The sequence below is a fragment of the Pieris rapae genome, chromosome 16 (assembly GCF_905147795.1).
Source record: "Pieris rapae chromosome 16, ilPieRapa1.1, whole genome shotgun sequence".
NCBI classification, from domain to species: domain Eukaryota; kingdom Metazoa; phylum Arthropoda; class Insecta; order Lepidoptera; family Pieridae; genus Pieris; species Pieris rapae.
The window spans coordinates 6,962,666-6,983,737 of NC_059524.1; the positions used below are offsets into that span (position 1 = coordinate 6,962,666).

The 21,072-nt window shown below is 32.9% G+C and overlaps 3 protein-coding genes across 3 annotated transcripts; 2 read left to right on the forward strand and 1 right to left on the reverse strand.

Annotated features, from left to right (window-relative positions):
- Positions 1-4,063: 4,063 nt before the first annotated feature.
- On the forward strand, positions 4,064-10,536 carry LOC110998652 (protein big brother). The gene is made up of 3 exons (XM_022267389.2): positions 4,064-4,360; positions 4,696-4,875; positions 9,790-10,536. The coding sequence occupies exons 1-3, from the start codon at positions 4,187-4,189 to the stop codon at positions 10,144-10,146; spliced, it is 711 nt and encodes a 236-aa protein (XP_022123081.2). The 5' UTR covers positions 4,064-4,186; the 3' UTR covers positions 10,147-10,536.
- A 7,516-nt stretch (positions 10,537-18,052) lies between these two features.
- On the forward strand, positions 18,053-19,746 carry LOC110998643 (AKT-interacting protein). The gene is made up of 5 exons (XM_022267381.2): positions 18,053-18,426; positions 18,503-18,567; positions 18,643-18,743; positions 18,833-19,020; positions 19,270-19,746. The coding sequence occupies exons 1-5, from the start codon at positions 18,350-18,352 to the stop codon at positions 19,520-19,522; spliced, it is 684 nt and encodes a 227-aa protein (XP_022123073.2). The 5' UTR covers positions 18,053-18,349; the 3' UTR covers positions 19,523-19,746.
- A 346-nt stretch (positions 19,747-20,092) lies between these two features.
- On the reverse strand, positions 20,093-21,036 carry LOC110998650 (UPF0598 protein CG30010). The gene is made up of 2 exons (XM_022267387.2): positions 20,778-21,036; positions 20,093-20,704 (listed from the first exon to the last, which is right to left on the reverse strand). Exons 1-2 carry the CDS (start codon positions 20,973-20,975, stop codon positions 20,186-20,188), a joined length of 717 nt encoding a protein of 238 aa, XP_022123079.2. The 5' UTR covers positions 20,976-21,036; the 3' UTR covers positions 20,093-20,185.
- Positions 21,037-21,072: the final 36 nt, after the last annotated feature.

Here is a 21,072-nt window from a genome sequence, read left to right on the forward strand (position 1 = left end):
ATTTAATATCAAGTATGGTCCCACGGCATACTAGATTTAGCTTGGTATTCGTTTGTTTTAATTTAATGAAATCTCATTACGAATAAAGTTCATAGGTGATATAACAATGTTTGACTGGCGGCTTTTTACAATGAGTAAGCAAAGTAAGTAGGGCGCAGGAGAGCAGCGTAAGGAAACCGGCATGTCTTCTGAAAAATCTAAGGCGTTTGTAGGGCTCCATTCAAATATTTTCTTATTCTAATCAATTTAGTTTATGGTTGAATTAAATAAATAATAGCAGCCATTATCCCAGTACTTTTCGGTTACTTAAAACCCCATTTAGTTACTCTTACTAATTATCACAGCCTCCAGAAATAGAAAGCATATTATAGAAAATTCAGATGCCTTCATGTTCTCTCTACATATTGTCGCGTTTGATAGAACTTCTCAGAAAGCAGTGGGCCCATTCTTCCTCTTCTATGGCATTTTCGAATGCTTACACCGCATCTACAGGGTTCAAATCAAGTTTCAATAAATGAAAGTTGCAGGGCGCCAGGTCAGGACTGTATGGCGGATGACTCTCGACACCTGCCATAGTGAAATATTAAACAGTCCTTTTTGAGGAGTGTATTAAAGCATTGTCGCAGTGAAAGAGAATCCTGCTTCAAGGGCGCTGCTGTCGAATTTTATTTAGATTTGCCGCCAATTCGCAAAAACAAATGACAAGTGAATGCAATTTACCACATTAGGTTACCAGAGAGTTCTAATATTCAAAAAGTTTTCATCAGCAATGTTTCTATCTGGCCAGTTCTAAACATTTTCTATATATCATTTGGATTTCCAGTGACACTGTTAAATTAGTCTTAATGCTTTATATAACAGCTCTGACATGTAGGTATTGGGGCGAATTTTTAGAATGCCATGTATTGTTGTCTTGTCCAGTTGGTTTCAAAGATAAGGTAATACATGTTCTTGTACCCTACAAAAACATGTATTGCTCTTGTGATAGCGGTTCTATCGGGCAGTGAGGCTTAGTAGGATACCTTCATATCGGACCGCCCTCGTAGATCGTAGCCTAAGTATCTATGTAAGGTACTCCAAGATGGAGCCTGTTGAATTCGTTCATGCATCCGTTAGTACAATAAAACACAAGACATGATTCGTCAACCAATGCTACATACTAGAACAAAATTGGCTTTTGATAATTCAAAATTAATTAATGCAAAACAAACAAAACTGGAGAAAATGTATTAGTTAAAAGATTATTACGTTTCTTTTTTTAAGAAGTAATATTTAAAAATATGTACCGATTGGAGCATTTGTTGGAGCACTAAATAGAGTAAAAGAAAGAAAATTAAAAAAAATATTTCTTCAATTACTATAAAAAGGCTATTTAAACAAAACTTAACGAAAGTTCAGTATTAGATTCATTAGTGCGTGTGGGTGTCTGAAGGGCGCGTAGGGCGTAGGCCCTTTGAACAAAGCGCCGCGCGATGCAAAGATCAAACGACTGTTTCATGACACGTGCTGCCATTTTGATGTAATGAAGACGTGACAATGCAGATAAGAGTCATGAATGTATTATATTTTTATGTAGTTTTCTTTAAATTCAGTCCAATAATTTATTAGTACTACGCAGTATTACCGTCGACGTATAAGTAGTTAGTGCTTCTTTTTGGTTTCAGATTCTTAGTGTAGCAATCTTTTTAAAAACCTTTTTCTGCCAATGAGACAGATGCTCATGTTTATCTGCTCCTCTCAATGGCGGACATCGGTCAGTATGGACAGATCCCCTAATATGGTGGTGTGGATGTTCACAACATGCTGATGCAGGATGGTACTGGGGCGGGCTTATTGCCCTTTGGTGGAGACGAGTAGCGTCGGGTTCGACTCGTTTCAATCGTATTCTTGTTGAACACAAGTGTGGGGCCCGCATCTGGTGTCGGGAAGCCTGGAGTGCCACGGTCCGAGGTGCTGGAGGTGTAGGAAGCGGGAAACGTCCGCCTGCTCTAACATACTCCTGGCCGCAGTCGTCGATGCTCTCCAGGCGTAGGTCGTGTTATGGTGGCGTTTCTCACGTTCACTGCGCGCCGGAATGTCATGTTCTGCGCGGTGCGTAGTCGTCGGCGGCTCGTAAAGCCTTTTTCTGCATATATCATTGTCTCGGATTAAAACGCATAGTCTACTGATTGCCTACATAAGATATCATAATGAAATTATCTACAAAACGACTCAGATATGAGGTTTCTCCGTTAAACGATGAACCTATAAATGAAAACGCCTTTAGGCCTTTAGGCGGATATTCGACCACAGGCAAGATACGAAATGAAATTTAAAGTTTTATAATTCCTATTAATATTTGAAAGAGTAACTTTTCAATCTAATTATATTTAAAAACCTCTCTTATTTCTAACAAAATATGTCAAAGAACGTCGTAAATTGTTACTTTTATCATAGTCGGCACTAACGTAACAGTTTAAATAGAAAACATAACAACAAAAGCGACACTTAGCGAGGCGTTATCAAGGATCGATCGCTCATGATGCCTTTATTTAAACATTTGATACATTTACAACACTAGTCGCCGCCTTTTGTGATTATGTTAAAAGCTTCAAAGACTTACGTGTAATAGATCCCTTGATGTTATCTTAGGAATTACTTTTAATTTATTGTTCTGTTTGACGGATTTGCACGTGTTTGTGACACGAAAAAAGTAGATTGTCGTATGGAAATAGGAATATCGTCGATTATATAAATGATCAAGCATTAATGGCCATAAATTGGACAATAAGATAATGACACAGGCCTAGGTATATTTGATATAAATCTAATAGTTTCATAACTGAGAGTTTTTTCAGGCAGTTTCTGCACCGCCACAATATGGAACCAGCAGCAATCTTAAGTATTTCAGAATCAATTCGACTTAGCGTTATTTTATAAAAGACCGTACCAATTCATAAAATCGCGGCAACGCACTCGCCAGCCCTCTGACATGGTGTCTCCATGGGCGGCGGCTTATCTTTACATATCATATAGGCCTTCTGCCTGTTTGCCCGGTTCAATAAAAAACCCAGAATGTTCTATCTAACACATTTTGTATAATCAAATCTACCTACTGAAATTCATGTCCGTTTAGGCAGTTTTTAAACCAGCTATGGTTTAAGAACTGCCTAAACTCTCATCACAAAACCGAAACTAAAACTTTAGGAATAAAAAAGTAATGAAACTAATTTAAATTTTGTAGCTGTAAAACAGTAGAAGAACTAAACTTTTTGAATACGTTGGTACATATATTATTGTTTAGTATCTCATTATTATTTACTACCTATAGATAATACATTATTTCATACATTATTCTTTATTAGTATTAACTCATATAATTACGTTACCAACAAAGTAATTATTAAAATAATAAAAAAGAAAATCAAAAGAAAATTCCTAAAATTATTTTAACCTTAAATATAATGAATCATAATTATAAGCACATTATTTATACTATACCTACTCATTAATTAAACTATCGAATAGATCTCTATTATAGAATAAAATAACAACGTTTGTACCTTATAACGTGGACCTTAGAAGGCTCTCAGTTCACAAACTTACGGGTAACTGAATTTAAAACTTATTTATGTTAAAAATACATATGTATATGAATATAAAAAACACAATTGTTCCCTGTGAACCCATTTGCAAAGCTGAAACACATTTTATTTGTGAATAAAATATATTATTAGATTGTTAGATGCTCAGTGAGGCTTAAAATATCGAATTTCGCATCCTGGGATCATGCTCCCCCTTTACATAAGCTATATTTATCATACAAAGGAACAAAACATGATACAGTACATAAAACACTCGAATTGACAGAACATAATGCCCATCATTATAAATTCATATGCTTTGTTACTTACAGTATTTATTTTGAAACATTTCGAGGGGAGAAAACCCTCTTTCCGCCTTAGCTCCCGAAATTACGCAAAGGAGGCGTTGGACTGTGTGGGGCGGGAATGGATCGTTTGGTATTGGTCGGGCGGCGCCCCTCCATTGGGAAACCCCGCCTCAAAGGAATCTCTGTCCCAACTGTGCTACGGACCTCATTCAGTGGTCGTAAGCCGTAGTGTTGAGTCGTGTATTGATTCGATTTCGCGTCAGTCAGTTACAGTGTTTTAGTTCGAGTAATGCTAAGTGTGTGAAGATTAATGTTATGCACGCAATGAGTGATCCTGCGTCCCTTGCCGGAATGTTACCTTTTGACTCCATTGGGCTCTATGAGCAGCCGAAACCAAGGTTTATATTTAAGATGCCGCGTGTGGTTCCCGACCAGAAGGCGAAGTTCGAGTCTGATGATCTCTTTAAAAGACTGAGCAGAGAGAGCGAGGTAATTGTTTAATTAGATATTAATTTGCTAAATTTTCCAGATGACTTGCTTCTTTGACCCTTTGCACTTTGGCTTATGTGAACTCTTTTATTTTGGGTAGGTAGATTTTAGTCTTGATAAAATTTTATCCATCTGAAAATTTTTAAACGGTTTTATCCTGGTCTCATTATCCTTAAATATCGAATATGTATGAATTTTTGTTTCATGAGATGTTTTTGTGTAATATCTAATTTTTGGGTTCGTCATAACTGAAACATGAAAACTGATAGTGTTGAAACATATTGCTAATCCGTCGGATATCGAAAGAAGTAAGAACTAAATTCTGTGGTTTCTAGGTCAGGTACACAGGCTACCGTGACCGCCCTCCAGAAGAAAGACAGATGCGTTTTACCAGCGGTTGCCGTGAGGGTCACACCGAAATCGCCTTCACTGCTACTGGAACCAACCTCCAACTCGTCTTCGATCATTCGCCATACAACAACCGGGGCTGTGACTTCCAGAAAGAAAACGGCAAAGTAAGTTATAGTTTTCTTTATTATTATTAATCTTAGTGCCGTAGTAGCAAATTTTAACTTTAGTGTTCATTCATGTTTTTGAACGTAATAATAGTGTTCAATGAACCCACTTGCCTCTATAGCTCAGTGTTGCTAAGATTATATTTCCACGAACATCACCTAGATAAACTAGGTAGATAGGTTTTATTTATATATTTACACTTCGTCGCAAAGAAACACAAATAACACAATACATAAAAATTACAAGGGAGGCAACGGGCGGCCTTATCGCTAACAAGCGATCTCTTCCAGGCAACCTTAGTCCTTACCCTAGGCAGGTTTTAGAATACGAATTGCAACCCGTATCACGAGTTGAGCCTTTTTCATGGCAGTTTTAGCCGCGCACTACCACTTTGTGGAGCCAGCTGCCCACTGAAGTATTTCCGAACCTATTCGACTTAGAGTCCTTTAAATAGAGCGTACCTTTCTTAAAAGTCCGGCAACATACTCGCGAGCCCTGTGACATCGAGTGGCCATGGGCATATCACTTAACATCAAGTGAGCCTCCTGCCCGTTTGGCCCTGTTTTATAAAAAAAACTTTCTAATAATGATTAATCAAAACATCTGTATAAGACGACTTGGCAAAGTTGCATATTAATTATGTTGGTGATAACTCAGAAACATAATGGCAGATAGAGCAATTTAAAACTTGTTTACAGTTACGAAATATTTCCTCATAAGTAATGACTAATTAGTTACCCGTTTCATTAACTGGCTAGTAAAATAATAAAACAGAGCGAGATGGATTCCACTATTATTTACCCACTAGGTAATGTCGTTATTACATTAGGTATTTTATATTTACAACAACAAAATTTATCTATTCGTCGTTTACCGATTCCACCGTTGTCTGAGTTTCTTGCTTGGTGTCCTGTCAAAGACCATTTTTAGCGAGTCGTTTTAGATTTACAGACAGAAATGTAATAAAAAATTGGATAACGTAGGACGTGGAAGCACTTCTTTCCTATTTAATAATAAAACCTATTAACAAAATTATTGTTACTTAATAAGGTAACATTTAATTAATCTATATAAAGTTATGGATTAATAAGAAAAATATAAATATGTTTATTCAAATGAAAACAATGACAATACAGATTGACATAAGATTTGAATCAAAATTGACCTATTACTTTAATACTATTTAAATACGGTGTCTTTTACATTATGGGTAATTTTATAACATTAATAGCAGAATTCTTATAAAGCAACTCTTCCTCCTTATGAAATACATTTTAGGCTGTTTTATAGTACATATATTTAGATAATTTAATAAAATTCTAAAAGAATAAATTCATACTAAAATAAATTAAATATGTATTTATTATTTAAGATTTTTTTAAATGTGAATTTATTATTTTATAAATGATTCACAATATTTAGTAACGTGACTAATAAAATGGCTTTAATAAAATGAGTCACTTCATCGCGAAGACTTGCACTAATGACGTTCGGAACCATAGCTGCTAATGACTTAATTTCTCTTATCAAGTACCCGCTACGAAAATTAAGACATAAATAACAAAACAAAAAACATAATACCATACATAAATCGCCGGTCACGCTCTGTAGCTAATTCATGTTGAATGAACGACATCTTTTCTACTCCGTTGATTGTTCCGGTTCACTTAATGAATAGGCATGAGAGTGCATTAATGGGATAAGATATTTGGAGAATATTACCATATAATATATACTATAAAACAGCTTAGAAGGTATTTCATATGGAGGAAGAGCTGAGGAGGTGTTAAAGAACTTTATTTCTCATTACAATAAGTATTTTATTTAGATAAAAAATCTAATATGTATATTAACGTACGAACAAGATGCTCCAATTTTATCAGTCGTCCCAATTTTAGTAAACTAGACCTTTATATGTATATTAAAAGTTCTCATGAAGTAATCGCCGAATTGCAATAAATCAAAATAAATCAAATTCAAAGAATAGAAATACTTAAGATATAACAGGAATTTTAACAAAATCTTTCAGCTTATTAAATAGCCTAATTCGCGTTTTAATAACAGTGTACGCGACAAAACAGTGGCACTAATGCCTTTTAGGTCCCCGCTTCAAAATTCTGTACGTAAGACAAATGATCACGACACTGTCGTGATCATTTGTTTTCTCTATCAGGTAAGTAGGTGGTCTTCTGATACTCACCGTCTGCTTTTTGGGGTCTACGGCATGCCGGTTTCCAGACGATGTTTTCTTTCAACGTACAAATTCACACGTATACAGCTTTCTATCCACCAATTGAATTTTCATTTGGTGCGCAGCCCGGACCAAATTACCAGCTCAGGGATCAGACACACGTCAGCAGAAAGTCACACTATGTCAGAACTACTTGCTCTCTCTACTTGCGTAAATCAAAGTCAATATTAGGCACCACATTGTTTGTACTTTGTGTCAAGTAAAGACAACTGCCCTGTTATACTGTTCGATAATATACTGTGTATATTTAGAACTGTAGAGAGTTCTAGTTCTTAATTATAGAGTTCAGCCTCATCTCAGAAAATTACAGAAGGCAGGCATCGAAATGCTAGCACTTGAGAAACCCATTTGATGGAAAGTTTTATTGAATTTGGCCCCTTCGTTACGCGCAGGCCGCCTGCTGCGCTTCTATGAATACTTATATTTATTTACACTTGGTTCATTTAACATTACAGACGAGTGTGCACTAACCCCTCTCTCCTCTTAAATTTAATAAAACTTGCCTCTTGTATCGAAAAGGTACCTACTATAAAACTTTGTACTCACTCTCTGGTGAACGTTCTGCCTTTAGTAGGAAATAAGTACTCTTAAACCCTTAGTAATATAGCATTTACAAGGTAATCAACGAGCTATAGTGTAACTGTAGTTATACTTTATCTTATTATACATGAGACCTCCATTTGACAATATTGACCATTTAAAACTCCGTCTATGAGTTTCAATTGATCGGTGAAATGGGCGTAGTATAATTTGACTAGGCTCTTAATGATGAAAATAAAGTCTCAAAATCTATAAACATATTTATGACGTTACATTTGATTTCTTCAGATTTAGCTTCGGATTTATGTTCCGAATAGTTAAAATAAATCGTAATCGTAATTACCTTCTGTTGTCGTTATTACAATAAGCCTGTAAATTAAAAATACATACCTATTATGGAGCCGTTAGAGCATTACGGTTAATTTTCATGTGCAATGTGATCTTTTTAAATTATAATTTGCCTTGTATTTTACATTATAATGCTACATTTTTACGCCTTACATTTCGTTGTGACATGACCAATTACAGATGTTTATTTTGAAATCGCACAAAGTAATTAAGTTGATCGTAAAGCTTTATTTCTTTTTGAATTCTAAGATTATTTTGTTGCCCCCGGAGATACTAACAGATACGGTCTTTAAAATATCACTTAAATGTCCACGCTAGGCAATAGCTAATATAAGTCTTTTGTGTTTTATTGATAGTATAATTAGCGCACATGTCTAATATAATTCTTCTTCTTAACCTTTAGACTATTTCATTTTCTCTTATTACTCTATGAGTAGAATTAAAAATACACACCAAGGTATATTTATCCATATATTGTATAGCAACAGTGGAAAATCAATACGGAAAAGCCCTCGAAGGGTGGAAGCGGAAAGCTCCGCCCGCCCAACAAGATGGCCGCCGTTCGTTTTCATTTTCCCCTTCGTGCCTTTCCAGCCTTCGCAACCAGCAACGTATAGTTTGTTTAATTGATTTACTAGATACAGCGTTCGTCTCAAACACTACACATACATATTATATTTCCAAATATATAGGCATTGCGATATTGAAGGCAACATTTAAAGTATAATATATTTGCGTAATTTGGAGGGTATAGCATATATGCTAATGCAAGTTGATAATAATAATACGTTAACAGATATATACATATCTAACCGCATTAAGTATTATTTAAAAATAAGGTTTTAGATAAATACTATATCACTGTTAAGCCCGCGGAGCTTCGTTTAGGTATAAATAATAGATATCAAAGAAAGTTTATGCCTTATTAGCACTAGTATGCCAGGAAACAATTTATTGAGCCTTAAAAAAAGATAATAAGTTTGGTATTAAAATAATTTTATTCAGCCAGGTATTTTTTGATAGTGTTGTAATCTGTACTAATGACCACGTAAATGTAAGTAATTCAATTTATTTAGAGTTTGATTAAAATGGTTTGTATTCTTAAAAACAGCCATACGGTTAGCAGTTGTTAAAACGCTATGTGGTTATTATTGCAATTACTAAAGTTGAGGTTAACTTAATTAAATGTTATATAAGTATTGGAAAGAGCGGATGCGAAACAAACAAGCACGCAATACTTTACGTCTGCCTTCTGTCGTTTTAAACCATGCACATAAAAAACGTACTTAAAAAAAATTAGAACTTTTGAATATGGAAGGTTGTTAGTAAAATCCTTGCACGCATTCCTAATTCAAAATTGCTTTTAATTAAAAAAACTATTCTATGGAAAAACGACTGCCGGCTGGACCCTTTATATTAAAATTTACGATTCTAAGAAATTGCGACTTGTATTTTGAACTTAAAAGCCGGACATAAATCAAGGCATATATTGCCTAATTTTAAACATACAATATTAATCAAATACAGTAAAATTGGAATGCCATGCAAATTTCTTCCTACGTTATGTTATGGGTTCATCGATAGGGTATTTTTTTAAATAATATAAGAAAAAAATAAGACTGAGCTATGGAGGCAATTATAAACCTTTTTCGGCAAACTACTTAATCATTAAAAACGTCTACATTGACAAATGCTTCCTGCGTCCACCACCTACATCGATATTTTTTGCTCCTCTTTTTGTTTTCTAGGAATTAATATAGACCTTTTTTTACAGGCCCATATCATATCCCGGTTCATAATGAATGGAGTGTGCGTGAGATGGCGGGGATGGATCGATTTGGAGCGTCTAGACGGTGCAGGGTGTCTTGAACTCGACGAGGAACGGGCAGCCATTGAGGATGCAGCATTACGTGACCAAATAGAACGTTACAATCAGAGGCTGCGTGACTTTGAAGATAAACAGCGCGCTTACAGAGAACATGGCGAGGATATGCGTGGACACTCGCAGGTCCATGGTGTTCAACGTTGTCATCCGGGAAGGCAACCGCCCCACGCGCCACATCCCTCCCATCCACATCCCTCACACCCCGTACATATAAAACCTCACTCTCAGGGTGCTCTCATATCGTAAATTCATCTAAATCTTTACCCTGAAAGATATACTATATAGATTGTCAAGCAATCAATTTTGGATGCATACCTCAATGTACCTTAGATGAAGAAAGTATTGCAATCGTAATTATAATGTTTTTACAGCGGTATCAAATTCGGGGGTTTTTTGTAATAGTATTTACCATAAGCGAATACTAAGTAGTTCGGATAGGCCTATCAGAACGTAGCTTAACGTTTTAGTTATGTGTACTTTTTTTCAATTTTAGAGTTTGCTCGATACTTTCTGAAATTATAAAAATTATTTGAACGTATAAAGTGATATTACGTTGATTTAGTTGTGTTATTTAATTTTAAGATAATTTGTTTATTTAATGTGATAGTAATGTGAATAAATATGTATAAATTTTAAGATTGATTTTTATTTTTGTTACCTGTTTGTTTTTTTAGTGAATAATGCAAAATGTTATTAATGTGCATAATGTGCCTATTGAAAATTATTAATAATTAAATAGACGTTATTCATACATAAAGTCTATTTAATTATTGAAGCCTTGAGCTCTTAAACGATACTTTGTGCGAGTACTCATGCCAGACGTTTATTTAAGCGTTTTACGAAAAATGAATTTTCCATTGGCGCCAGACGGAATTCAAAAGCATAACCCAAGGTTTGAGAGAGGCACCAGATTGCTCTTTATTTAAAATTAGTTAAGGATTTTTTTAATAACACCTGCACACACACATTAATAACATTTTTTGTAAAGGCTTTTAATAACATAGTAGTGTTTTACAATAAACCTATACTTCGAATTGTAATTTTCGAAGAAGGCAGGCGGTCTTGAGAATATCTGTCTGCCTTTAAAGTCTTAAATGCAAAATACTGCATTTACTACTTAGTAATAAAGCTATTTAAAATAAAATTATAAGAATGAATATTACCCTATCAGTCTCCTCTAATACAATATCATTTTTCGTTATTACGTGGGTAACACTGAAAATGTTTAGAACTGGCCAGTTAAAAACATCTTCAAAGAAAACTTTTTAAATTTCAATTTTAGAACTCTAGAAGTTTTTGCTAATTAGCGGCAAATCTAAAACTCTTATAACACGAGAGAGTCATTCGCCATACAGGCTTGACCTGGCGCCCTGCAACTTTCGTTTAGGTATTCCCACGAACTAAAGATAAGTTTCGAGGTACTTGTTCGATTTACGAGCCCTGTATATGCGGTGAAAGCGAACGAAAATGCCATAGAAGAGATACCTTTGGAATTAGGAATAATTGGCCCACTGCTCTCTGCTTCCGTCGGATGCGACGATATGTAGGAAGAACGGAGATTACTTCGAAAAACAATAGAAGTATGGGCATCTTTCTACATTAAGCCGTGTTTCATTCTCTAAACATTTTCAATGTCAGAGTTTTTATTTACTTTAGAGGTATGTATAACAGTTTTTTAGTATGCTAAAACGTAAATGAAACTTACCTACTAAAAGTTTTAGTTGTGGATTTGTTTATAATTTGATGAGGTAGCCATTTCCGACTTAGGACGTGATATTTATTACCAGTGGCGTAGCGTGCCTTGTCGGGGCCCCGTATAAAATTTTTTTATACGGGGCCCTTAGGTATATGGAGGTAAAGATTTTTCACAAAAGAAAACAAATATTGTGAGAAGTAATATTTATTTATCACATAATTTACCCATTTTACAAATAAAAATCGAATTTTAAATATTCACTCTCCTTGCCTTTTTATCGGCAAACTGATTTATTTTAGTTTTTCTAAAGTTTCTGCCTCTATGGACAAGACATCTGACAGCCGTTCTTGTCCCATCGAAGTTCTTAAGTAATTTTTTATTAGTTTTAATTTTTAAAAACTTCTTTCTGCCGTTGCGGTTGTAACTGGAAGGGCCAAGAATAAAAAGCATGCTGTGATTACCTCCGGAAAACTGGATGCAAGACTATTGAATTTTACTAGCAATAATTCAATGAGTTCTTTAATGGAATAAATTTTTTAAATTTCATAATTTAAGCATGCTTTTAGAGCCTTTAATTGGTCACAAAGATTAAGTGAGATGTCTTTACTGTATTTAGCAGACCTAAATAGTTCCTAACGTTAGTACCAAGCAAACTAATAATTTCGTTTTGAATCGTAGGGCTTAAATAATTTATTTCACCTTTCGGTTTTAGAAAAAATCTTTTAAAGTTGCATCATAGTTAGATAGCAGACGTGAAATTGCCATAAAATTGCCAGAATCAGAATCATGCCCCCTCAAAGGTAGATTACAAGATACTAAAGTAATTATAACATTAATTATACGATGCAGTACATCTCTCCAGAATGTAATTTTACTATCGATTTCACTTTTCAATAGAGTATCGATGGTATTTCCTTGCAACCAATTATTATAAGAGAGTGAGCCAACTTTTGAACGCACGCTTAAGGCGGGAAAAAAAGGAATTGCTTTATAGAATTTTGTCATTTGTAAAATAAAATAAATTATAAAGTTTTTATTCTTTTTCCTTACACACTTTGGGGGCCCCCGTGGCCCGGGGGCCCCGTATAATTGATACGGCAAATACGGCGGTAGCTACGCCCCTGATTATTACCATTGCAATGATTAAGAACTAACAAAAAAAGTGAGGCGGCCGCAGAGCTGCATTTAGATAAGAGTCAAATCAGTTCGGGTGCTAGTTAAAGATTTACTTTGGCGCGTGGTAGATAGTACCGGTGTTTTCTTAGCTCAACGAAATTTTCTTTATTTTCTTATTATTTCTATGTACGTTGAGAAAATTGTAAATACTGTATACTTGATTATTATGCTTACTAATAAGCAATGCAATATAGCAATGATTTACAACGTTAATATGTTGACGACATTTATATCTCTCCGGTCCGTGAACCGATTTTGAAGATAATGGTCGATTAAGTCGGATTAGCTTTGATTTAATTATATGAAACTTTATTATTATACCCATAGGTTCTTGGAAATTATGTCCAATATTAGTCTCATAGGACATTCATGTCAAAGGTAGGTGAGGTAAATAAAAACAAAATCAAATAAAGTAATAAAAAACGATGAGGTCTTAGTTAGAGTCTTAGAAGTATATACTTTTATTATATACTTTTTCGAAGTGTTAAATAAATAAATAAATGAATAATTAATATACATTTTCATTTTACCACTTAACCAATGGGCATTATTTTTTTATTTTTAAATTGTTTACGGATTTAAAGCTTTTTCTGTTGTATTGAATATCCGCGTTTTTTATCTTGCTTTTAAAGTAAGTAACAGTTTAAACCGTTCAAGATCAGGTAAGAATTCCCTATGAATTCTTGATAAAATAATAATTAAGTGCTATTAGGCAATCCAACACATGTTATTGAGCAGGGCTATTGCACGCACGCGCAACGCACCTGTGCGAACCCTCCACCCTCACCCAATTTTGTAATTTACTAAGGAAATGCACCGCTTGTTAAACATGAGCTTAATTGCTGTTTAAATGTTTTTAATTAATCATTAAACAGTGAACCGTAAAATATACACTTCACGGCTCAATGGGTATAATGTATTAAAAAAATGTTTTCTCGGATTTAAAAACGCGATTATATATTCTTAATTTAAATATAATATGCAGACCAATGAGTAGCAAATGTGTTCTTAAATTCTTCTTCGTTTTTAAAGTAGAAGCACATATATAGAAAAAAAAACAACTGAGCGTTTCCTATAGCACGTTCTACCGCGCACCACAACTATGTGGATCTGTCGAGAAATAACGACTACGAAAACCAATACGACTTAGAATCTGTCAAGAAAAGAGCTAGAGAGCTAAAAAGTTAGTGAATGTCAATTCGCGGCAACGTCAAACGTCAGGTGAGCCTCTTGTCCTAGCTGTATAAAAAAAACTCATTGCCTACAAGTGTTTTATTTACACAAGTCCGAAGACTCATGGATAGGTATTTGCACTACTACTGTAAAAAACAGTCTCAAAATAGCGTATTGAAATCTTAAATCACCAATATTGAACAATATTTTATTGTGACACAAAACCTTACAATCTCAGTAGCAAGATGCATCCCATCCGATAAAACACACAGCGAAATCTTTTGTTAAACATCGTTCAAAAAAACAGAATTAAATTTTACGCGGAACTAAGCTTTACATTATCATTTGATTTTATCTTTTATTGTGACGCTAGACACCTTCCCGGTCAAACAAGCAGGTACCTCGGACATCGATGACAGCAAAAAACTCCATATTCACAATGAACCCGCGATTTATCAGTGCATTTTGTGCAAAAAAACCCAGGTCAGTTAAGAAGCACTAAAAGAGCATTTTGTGTAATCCGCGTGGAGCGTGGGAACGATATGGCTTGTTGCCCGCATCCGATTAGGTTATCATACTTTTTTTGTTGTACAAAATGTGCAACAGAGAGGAATCAATTTGACCAAAATTAAGCCATGCCTATTTTTTTAAACTATTTTCTGCTTTTATTCATACTCTGTGGGACTCTTGGCTTCTCTAGTATGTAATTTTGCCACCACCAAATATATCTCTATACGAATATTTGTAACCAAATAGGTATGATCAATGAAACTAATAAAGAGCAACTTAAATACATTACTGCGTCCGAATTTTCTAGTTCAGTTTCAGTATAAGAAAGAAGATTTTTTTTCCCAGTAATAGAATCCAACCACTCAGGTTGCGTTATATCAAGACGCTGAGGCAGGGAACTTTATACATGCAGCCTGTATTAAAAGTAATATCGTCTTTTCGAAGGAGTTGAAATTCGATATAAATTAAACCAGTCTAGTCGCCGTGCTCATATCACGCATGACTTGATGGAACTCGGATGCTTTGAAAACTTATAAGATGAACTTGAAAGTCTTCATAAGACAAGGGTTAACATACGAGACGAAGATTAAAAACTTAACTCTTTCTTCCGTCACTTATAGATGAGGCATCCGGAGGTTCGGCTTTTGATTCGTGGAAATAATTATAAAGGTAAATCATTACCTAGTCAATAAACAAATGGAATATAGAAATATCTATTTTCGATCGTTTGAGGTCTTATCAGTAAACGCATCAAACCCCAGCAAACTTCATAATGAAGTTTGCTGGGGATTTGTTGGGAAGTTTGCTATATTAACTTAATAATTGGGTATTTCTGCACCGAGGTACTGCAGTCACTATCGGACAAGTCAGCTGTCATTTTCCTTTTAATTAAACTAAATTTATCGGAAACTAATTATAATTGTTAGCGCTTGCCTAATGAGGAAAATAAACTTTGAATACACTGTTTGTTTACACAGTTTTAAATTACAGTACAGCAGGGCATACATTAAATGTTAGTTTTATAGCTCAGCCATGGATGTGAGCGGCACTTTAAAGGTAGCGCCATCTTCCATATGTTTCCTCGAATTAACGTCTGTTTTCTACGAAGAAAGCGGCTGTCGTTAAACATAGATAACTACATAAAACCAAATTGACTGCTTGTTTATAATAAAACACGTTTATTGCCAGATGCAAGGATATTTGTATGCAGTGAAGACATCTTATAGGATGTAAACATGACTCATTGCGCCATTCAAAATGTAATGAATAAATTATGTATGTATTAGCTATCGTTGCTCAAACGGATTAAAAAAACGAAATTAAAAAAGTATTAGAACTAACATCACTCACCAGCACTAAAGTAGACGAGTAGAAATCATAAAAATACTTTGATTTTATCATCATGGCAAGCCAGTTATGATGTAGTTAGTTTATGAAGCAGTTGCATATTTGATAATGAAAACACAAGTTTCTTTAAAACCACGCTATGATGCTTTTACTTTTAGGAATACATGTAGGATATTATGTGAAGCGTCATATGGAGATGTAATTTATCTTATATTTTGGTATTACGCCTAACTATAAAAGCCAATACTATTGTATACAATATACAAAATGTTTAATTCTCTTGCCTTCGCGTATTATAATATAATTACCGTTGTCACAAATAAAATGAAATCATCAACACGCGCAACATCCGATATTCGTTACTACATTTTAGTCAAATTTTCAAACTTAACGTTTTGTAAATTCGCGAGGGATTCCTTTTCCCAATCTTCCCAAACCTTTGAGTAAAGGTGATATACTTGGGTTAAAGTCTCGTTAACAGACTATGAAATTAAAAAAAAGTATAAGTTTTCCGTAGTTGAGGTACCTACCTCAACCGGAAAACTTCTACCTACTGGTGTAGGTACATCACACAGGCAAATATTATTAAAAGATATGGATATAACTTAATACATGTAGGTACTTATGATTATGAAAATAAAAATAATTTATGATTGATTAAAATTTGTATTTCTTTATGCAGCTACTAGTACGTAGGTACACGAGTTCATTCAAGTGCTTTATCAACATGTATTAACCTCCATATAGAGAACTATTAAAATTGTAAAACACGTTTCACCAATTAAATACAGAGAGGATATGTTCGATAATCTTTGGCCACGTGTACGATAATCCGAACTAATTGAAAGAGCGCGCCGCCTGATCCCTGGATGATCAGGTGATCTAATCCCGGGACCCTATAGACGCAACGGATTTTAATATGTAAGTATGTGCAAATAATAAAGATTTATGTCGAGTAGATATTTATTAGTATTACATGCTTATATAATATAGTTGGTTAAAAACAATGATTTCTTTTCACGAAAAATAAATGAAACCGACTCTAATTTCATAATTCATTTAATATCAAAACAACAGAATAATACCAATATATTTCGCAAGTAGGTACCTTCGTGTGAGAAACAGTGAGCATTTCTATTTTGAAATACAAACTTAAAAAAACTATATATGGCCATTCCAAAGAGGAATAGCGGCAGCGTATGTCTTGGTTAAATAATCTGAAGTGAATTCTGGCTTTTTTAAAAATTGTTATGAATATTTTAAAACAGACGTCGACGGCCAATTAATAAGAAGTGGTCGGCAACAAAGAAAAGATTTTATTTTAATTACGAAAAGGAAATCAAGTTAACTATTGTAGAAGTAAAGTGTATGGAAATGTAATTTAAGTTTTGTAAGGACAATAATTGTCAATTAGTGAGATCGCTGTCAAAAATTTAGTTTCTTTATACTATCAAAGTTTGCTGATAGAATTTGATAGGCGCTAAATATTGGTACATTTATTGAAAAAAATATTTATTTTTCTTTATGTATGATATCACTTTTTAGATTAAGGGATTGAGGAAATAAAAATTAATACATAGTAATGAAAAATTTGGAATTTCAGACGTTAAAAGTACGTTTCTCAAAGCTCGTTGTGCTAGTATTTATTAAACTTCGGATTTAAAAATGCATGTGGTAGATATTAATAAAGAATACAACGAGTTTGAAGAGTGATATTTGAGTACATTAATCATAGTAATATTATGTAAACTGCAAACAGCAGCAATGTACAGCTTCAAACAACCGTTCGTCTATTTACACGGTGCCCCTCCCTAGTCTTGATTTGCCTACATTGTTGTTAAGGACAACAAATACTAGCTGTATTACCCATTCCGTAGATAAAGTTATAAACGGTCTGATACGAAGTCGTACAAACATAAAGATGTCGTAACACATACAAAAGAGATAAAGTGGAGTGGTTATGCATTTGTGATGGCAAATGCGTCAAAAAGTTTATTGGTTATTATAATAGTTTACTTATAATGGCTCAGTGAGAAGAAGAAAGAGAGGACGGCCTATATTCCATCGAAGGTACTAATGTACAACATAATGACATGAACTTAGTGTTATTTATTGAAGTGTAGTATATGCTCAAATAAAGTCTATTTTTATCTATGTTGTCTGTTTTAGTAGAAATGAAATCATTGACACATTAGTGACGTGATAGTCAGTTGTCAATTGACCATTGTTTACCAATTGGCATTTATTATGTATTCTTAAAGTTAAGACATACGTATACTTTAACAATTATTTTACTGACTCATATTCAAAATTGCTACATTATATTAAAACTTGTCAAAATTAGATAGATGCGTTATGTCTCTATTTTTGTATTCATCTTGCTAACATAATTTTACTCCTTTAACAGTGTGTCTACTTTCTATTTCCACAGGTTTTTATTGTTTACTTTTTGATTTTATTTATTAAAATATTTAAGAAGTCATGTTTTGGCGATGATATAATCACAGGGATCCTCTAAAATAGTAATAATAATTCCAAGAATTACATATGAGTAAAGAAAGTGGCAGCAATATGAAGGAACTCTATTCCATATTTCATCAGGAATACATCATTATGGCTGAATAGTAAGTTCGTGCTATGTATTATTTATAACTTAAACTGCAATTGGTAAGATATAATAAAGAAATAATTCAATTTCAGCCGTATGCTACAAACTGAAAACTTGGAAGGAATTTATGTAATACCATCATATGAAAATTCTTTTCGTAAGTTTATCATAAAAAATATATGTTATTAATATAAATTATTTAAGTCTCATATTATTAAAATTCTTATTTCAGTGTGGTATGGTGTGATTTTTGTAAGAACAGGAATATATACTGAAGGGGTGTTTCGTTTTACACTATCTTTACCAGAAAAATTCCCAGATGATAAGGTTCCTGTAAGTCTATTATGTATATGTTATAACTCTTCTGTGCAGTGCGTAAATGAATAACTATGTTTTGACATACTAAATTGAATTTTTTTTAGAGCATAACATTTACATCACAGTTATATCACCCAGCAGTAGATGCAAATAGCGGTCAACTAAATCTTACTGAAGTCTTTTCTCAGTGGGATAAGAAACAAAACCATATTTGGCAAATACTTAAATATTTACTTTGGATATTTAATAATGTTAACATAAAAGCACCAGCTAATAATGAAGCATCATTAATGTAAGCAATTTTTTATCTATATATATGCTTTAACATCATATTTTATTACAATATAAATGTTTTTCTTCTTCATTAAATAAACTTTAATTTGAAAAACAGACAAATTTAACAAACCTGTTCATTCTTGTCAAAATTAAGTGCTTCAATCAAGGGCTCCTCAAAGAATTTTTACTTTAAAGGATGCTATTGTTGCATGTTAAAATAAGATTTAGTTGACATATGACATTAATTTATTATTTACTATTTAAGGTTCAAAACCAACAAAAAGGTATTTATAGAAAAAGTTAAAGAATGTGTAACACTAAGCCATGAGCACATGTATGATGCACCTATAACGGAGGATAAGCACTACATCACTTTTCAACCCTATGATCCGAAGATACATGATGTTGCTAAAAATAAAATGTTAAAACAGAAAGAGAATGATGAGAATTCTCATGGTATATCTTGGGTACAAACTGGATCTTATCAATCATTTTCAAAAGAAGATACATCACAATAAATTAATACACTTCAATTGATATTATATCACAAAAAAAACTGTAGCCATATTAAGAAACTGTGATTATATAAAAAGCACAACAGATAAGGTAGTAAGCAAATCACTTCCTTTTTAATATCTTAATTATTCACATTAAAAGAATTTTCTTTTTTAATAAATATAATTTTTTAACTTCTATTTAATATTAATTTGGTAATGATTCATATATATAAATATATATTAAAAATACAAAACAACAACAAGAGTATATACAATTTTATTAACCTACAAAGTAATAATATAATTTTAAAAAATTACTTCCATTTTATGTTAATATATTATATACAAATTTTTATACTATAAATTTTTAATTTAAATGTACAAGCTTAGAAGTTAGTAATTTAAACCCTTAATAATTAACTGTATGTATGTATATTTATGTTAGTAGAATTTTATTAAGCTTTTTGTTTTAAAAAGAACTTCAGCAAAACATGGTTTCATTTATTTTGAAAAGCCAGATTTTGTTTGTTTGTCAGAATTGATTTGACTTGTAGATTTGTTAACTCTAAATTTAGGAAAATAAAAGGCAGATTTAAAATGTGTAGTTCCTTACAGATGTCTATTTTTAACTATAGTTTTAAAAAATTGTTTATAAGTACTAACAACTAAATATATAATTGTTTCTTATTCAGGATTGTTATTAATTTTCAAATTATACTGTTGTACTTTATCATGAAACCACAACAGATCTAGGTCATAAATTATTTCATTCCATGTAAAATGAGTAGGTGGATTGCATTCGCCATTTCCAAAAATGAAATGTTTACTTAATTCTATAGCAAGTTTTGATCTTATTAATCCTACTCCACCATATTTTTCATCAGCAGGATGATATACTCTTCCAGTATCAGGGGACATATATATTTTTTCAGGCATCAATTTATGGGTCAGTGATTCTCCTACATATGCATATGTAAGTAATTGCATTTTATGTGTTTCCTTGTTAATTATATGGGTAAAAACGATAGGTACATCATCACATCTTATATAATTTCGTTCTCGTCCACACAAAGATACATATGGAAATTCTTCTTGGTACCTTCCAGTTTTATTTAACCGAATTCGTTTAAAAAAGAATTCTAAAAACTTTTTCTCTTTAAAGCATGATGTAAAGTTTTTCATTTTAGAATCATCTAGAAATAACTAAAAAAAATATATATTTGTATAATGAACTGTTAAAAACCATTCAACTAATAATAGATAATAAAACACCCACCATACCTTGATGATCAATATAATAAAAATATTCCCTAATTTTTGGCTCTGGTTCTTGACCTTGAATATATTTTAAACTTCTTGAACTTTGTAAAAAAACATTTCTTGGTGATAATAAAGTAGAAAAATTAGATTTTAATAAGTGTATACTGGTTGCACACATTTTAAGTAGCAAAGTTTTATCTTTAAACTGTAACATAAAGAGTAATCTATTAATATGACGTGATATTATTAAGTATTAAATTAAAGTAAATTGATAATTTGATAACTTAATAAATTAATTAGAAATGTAGATA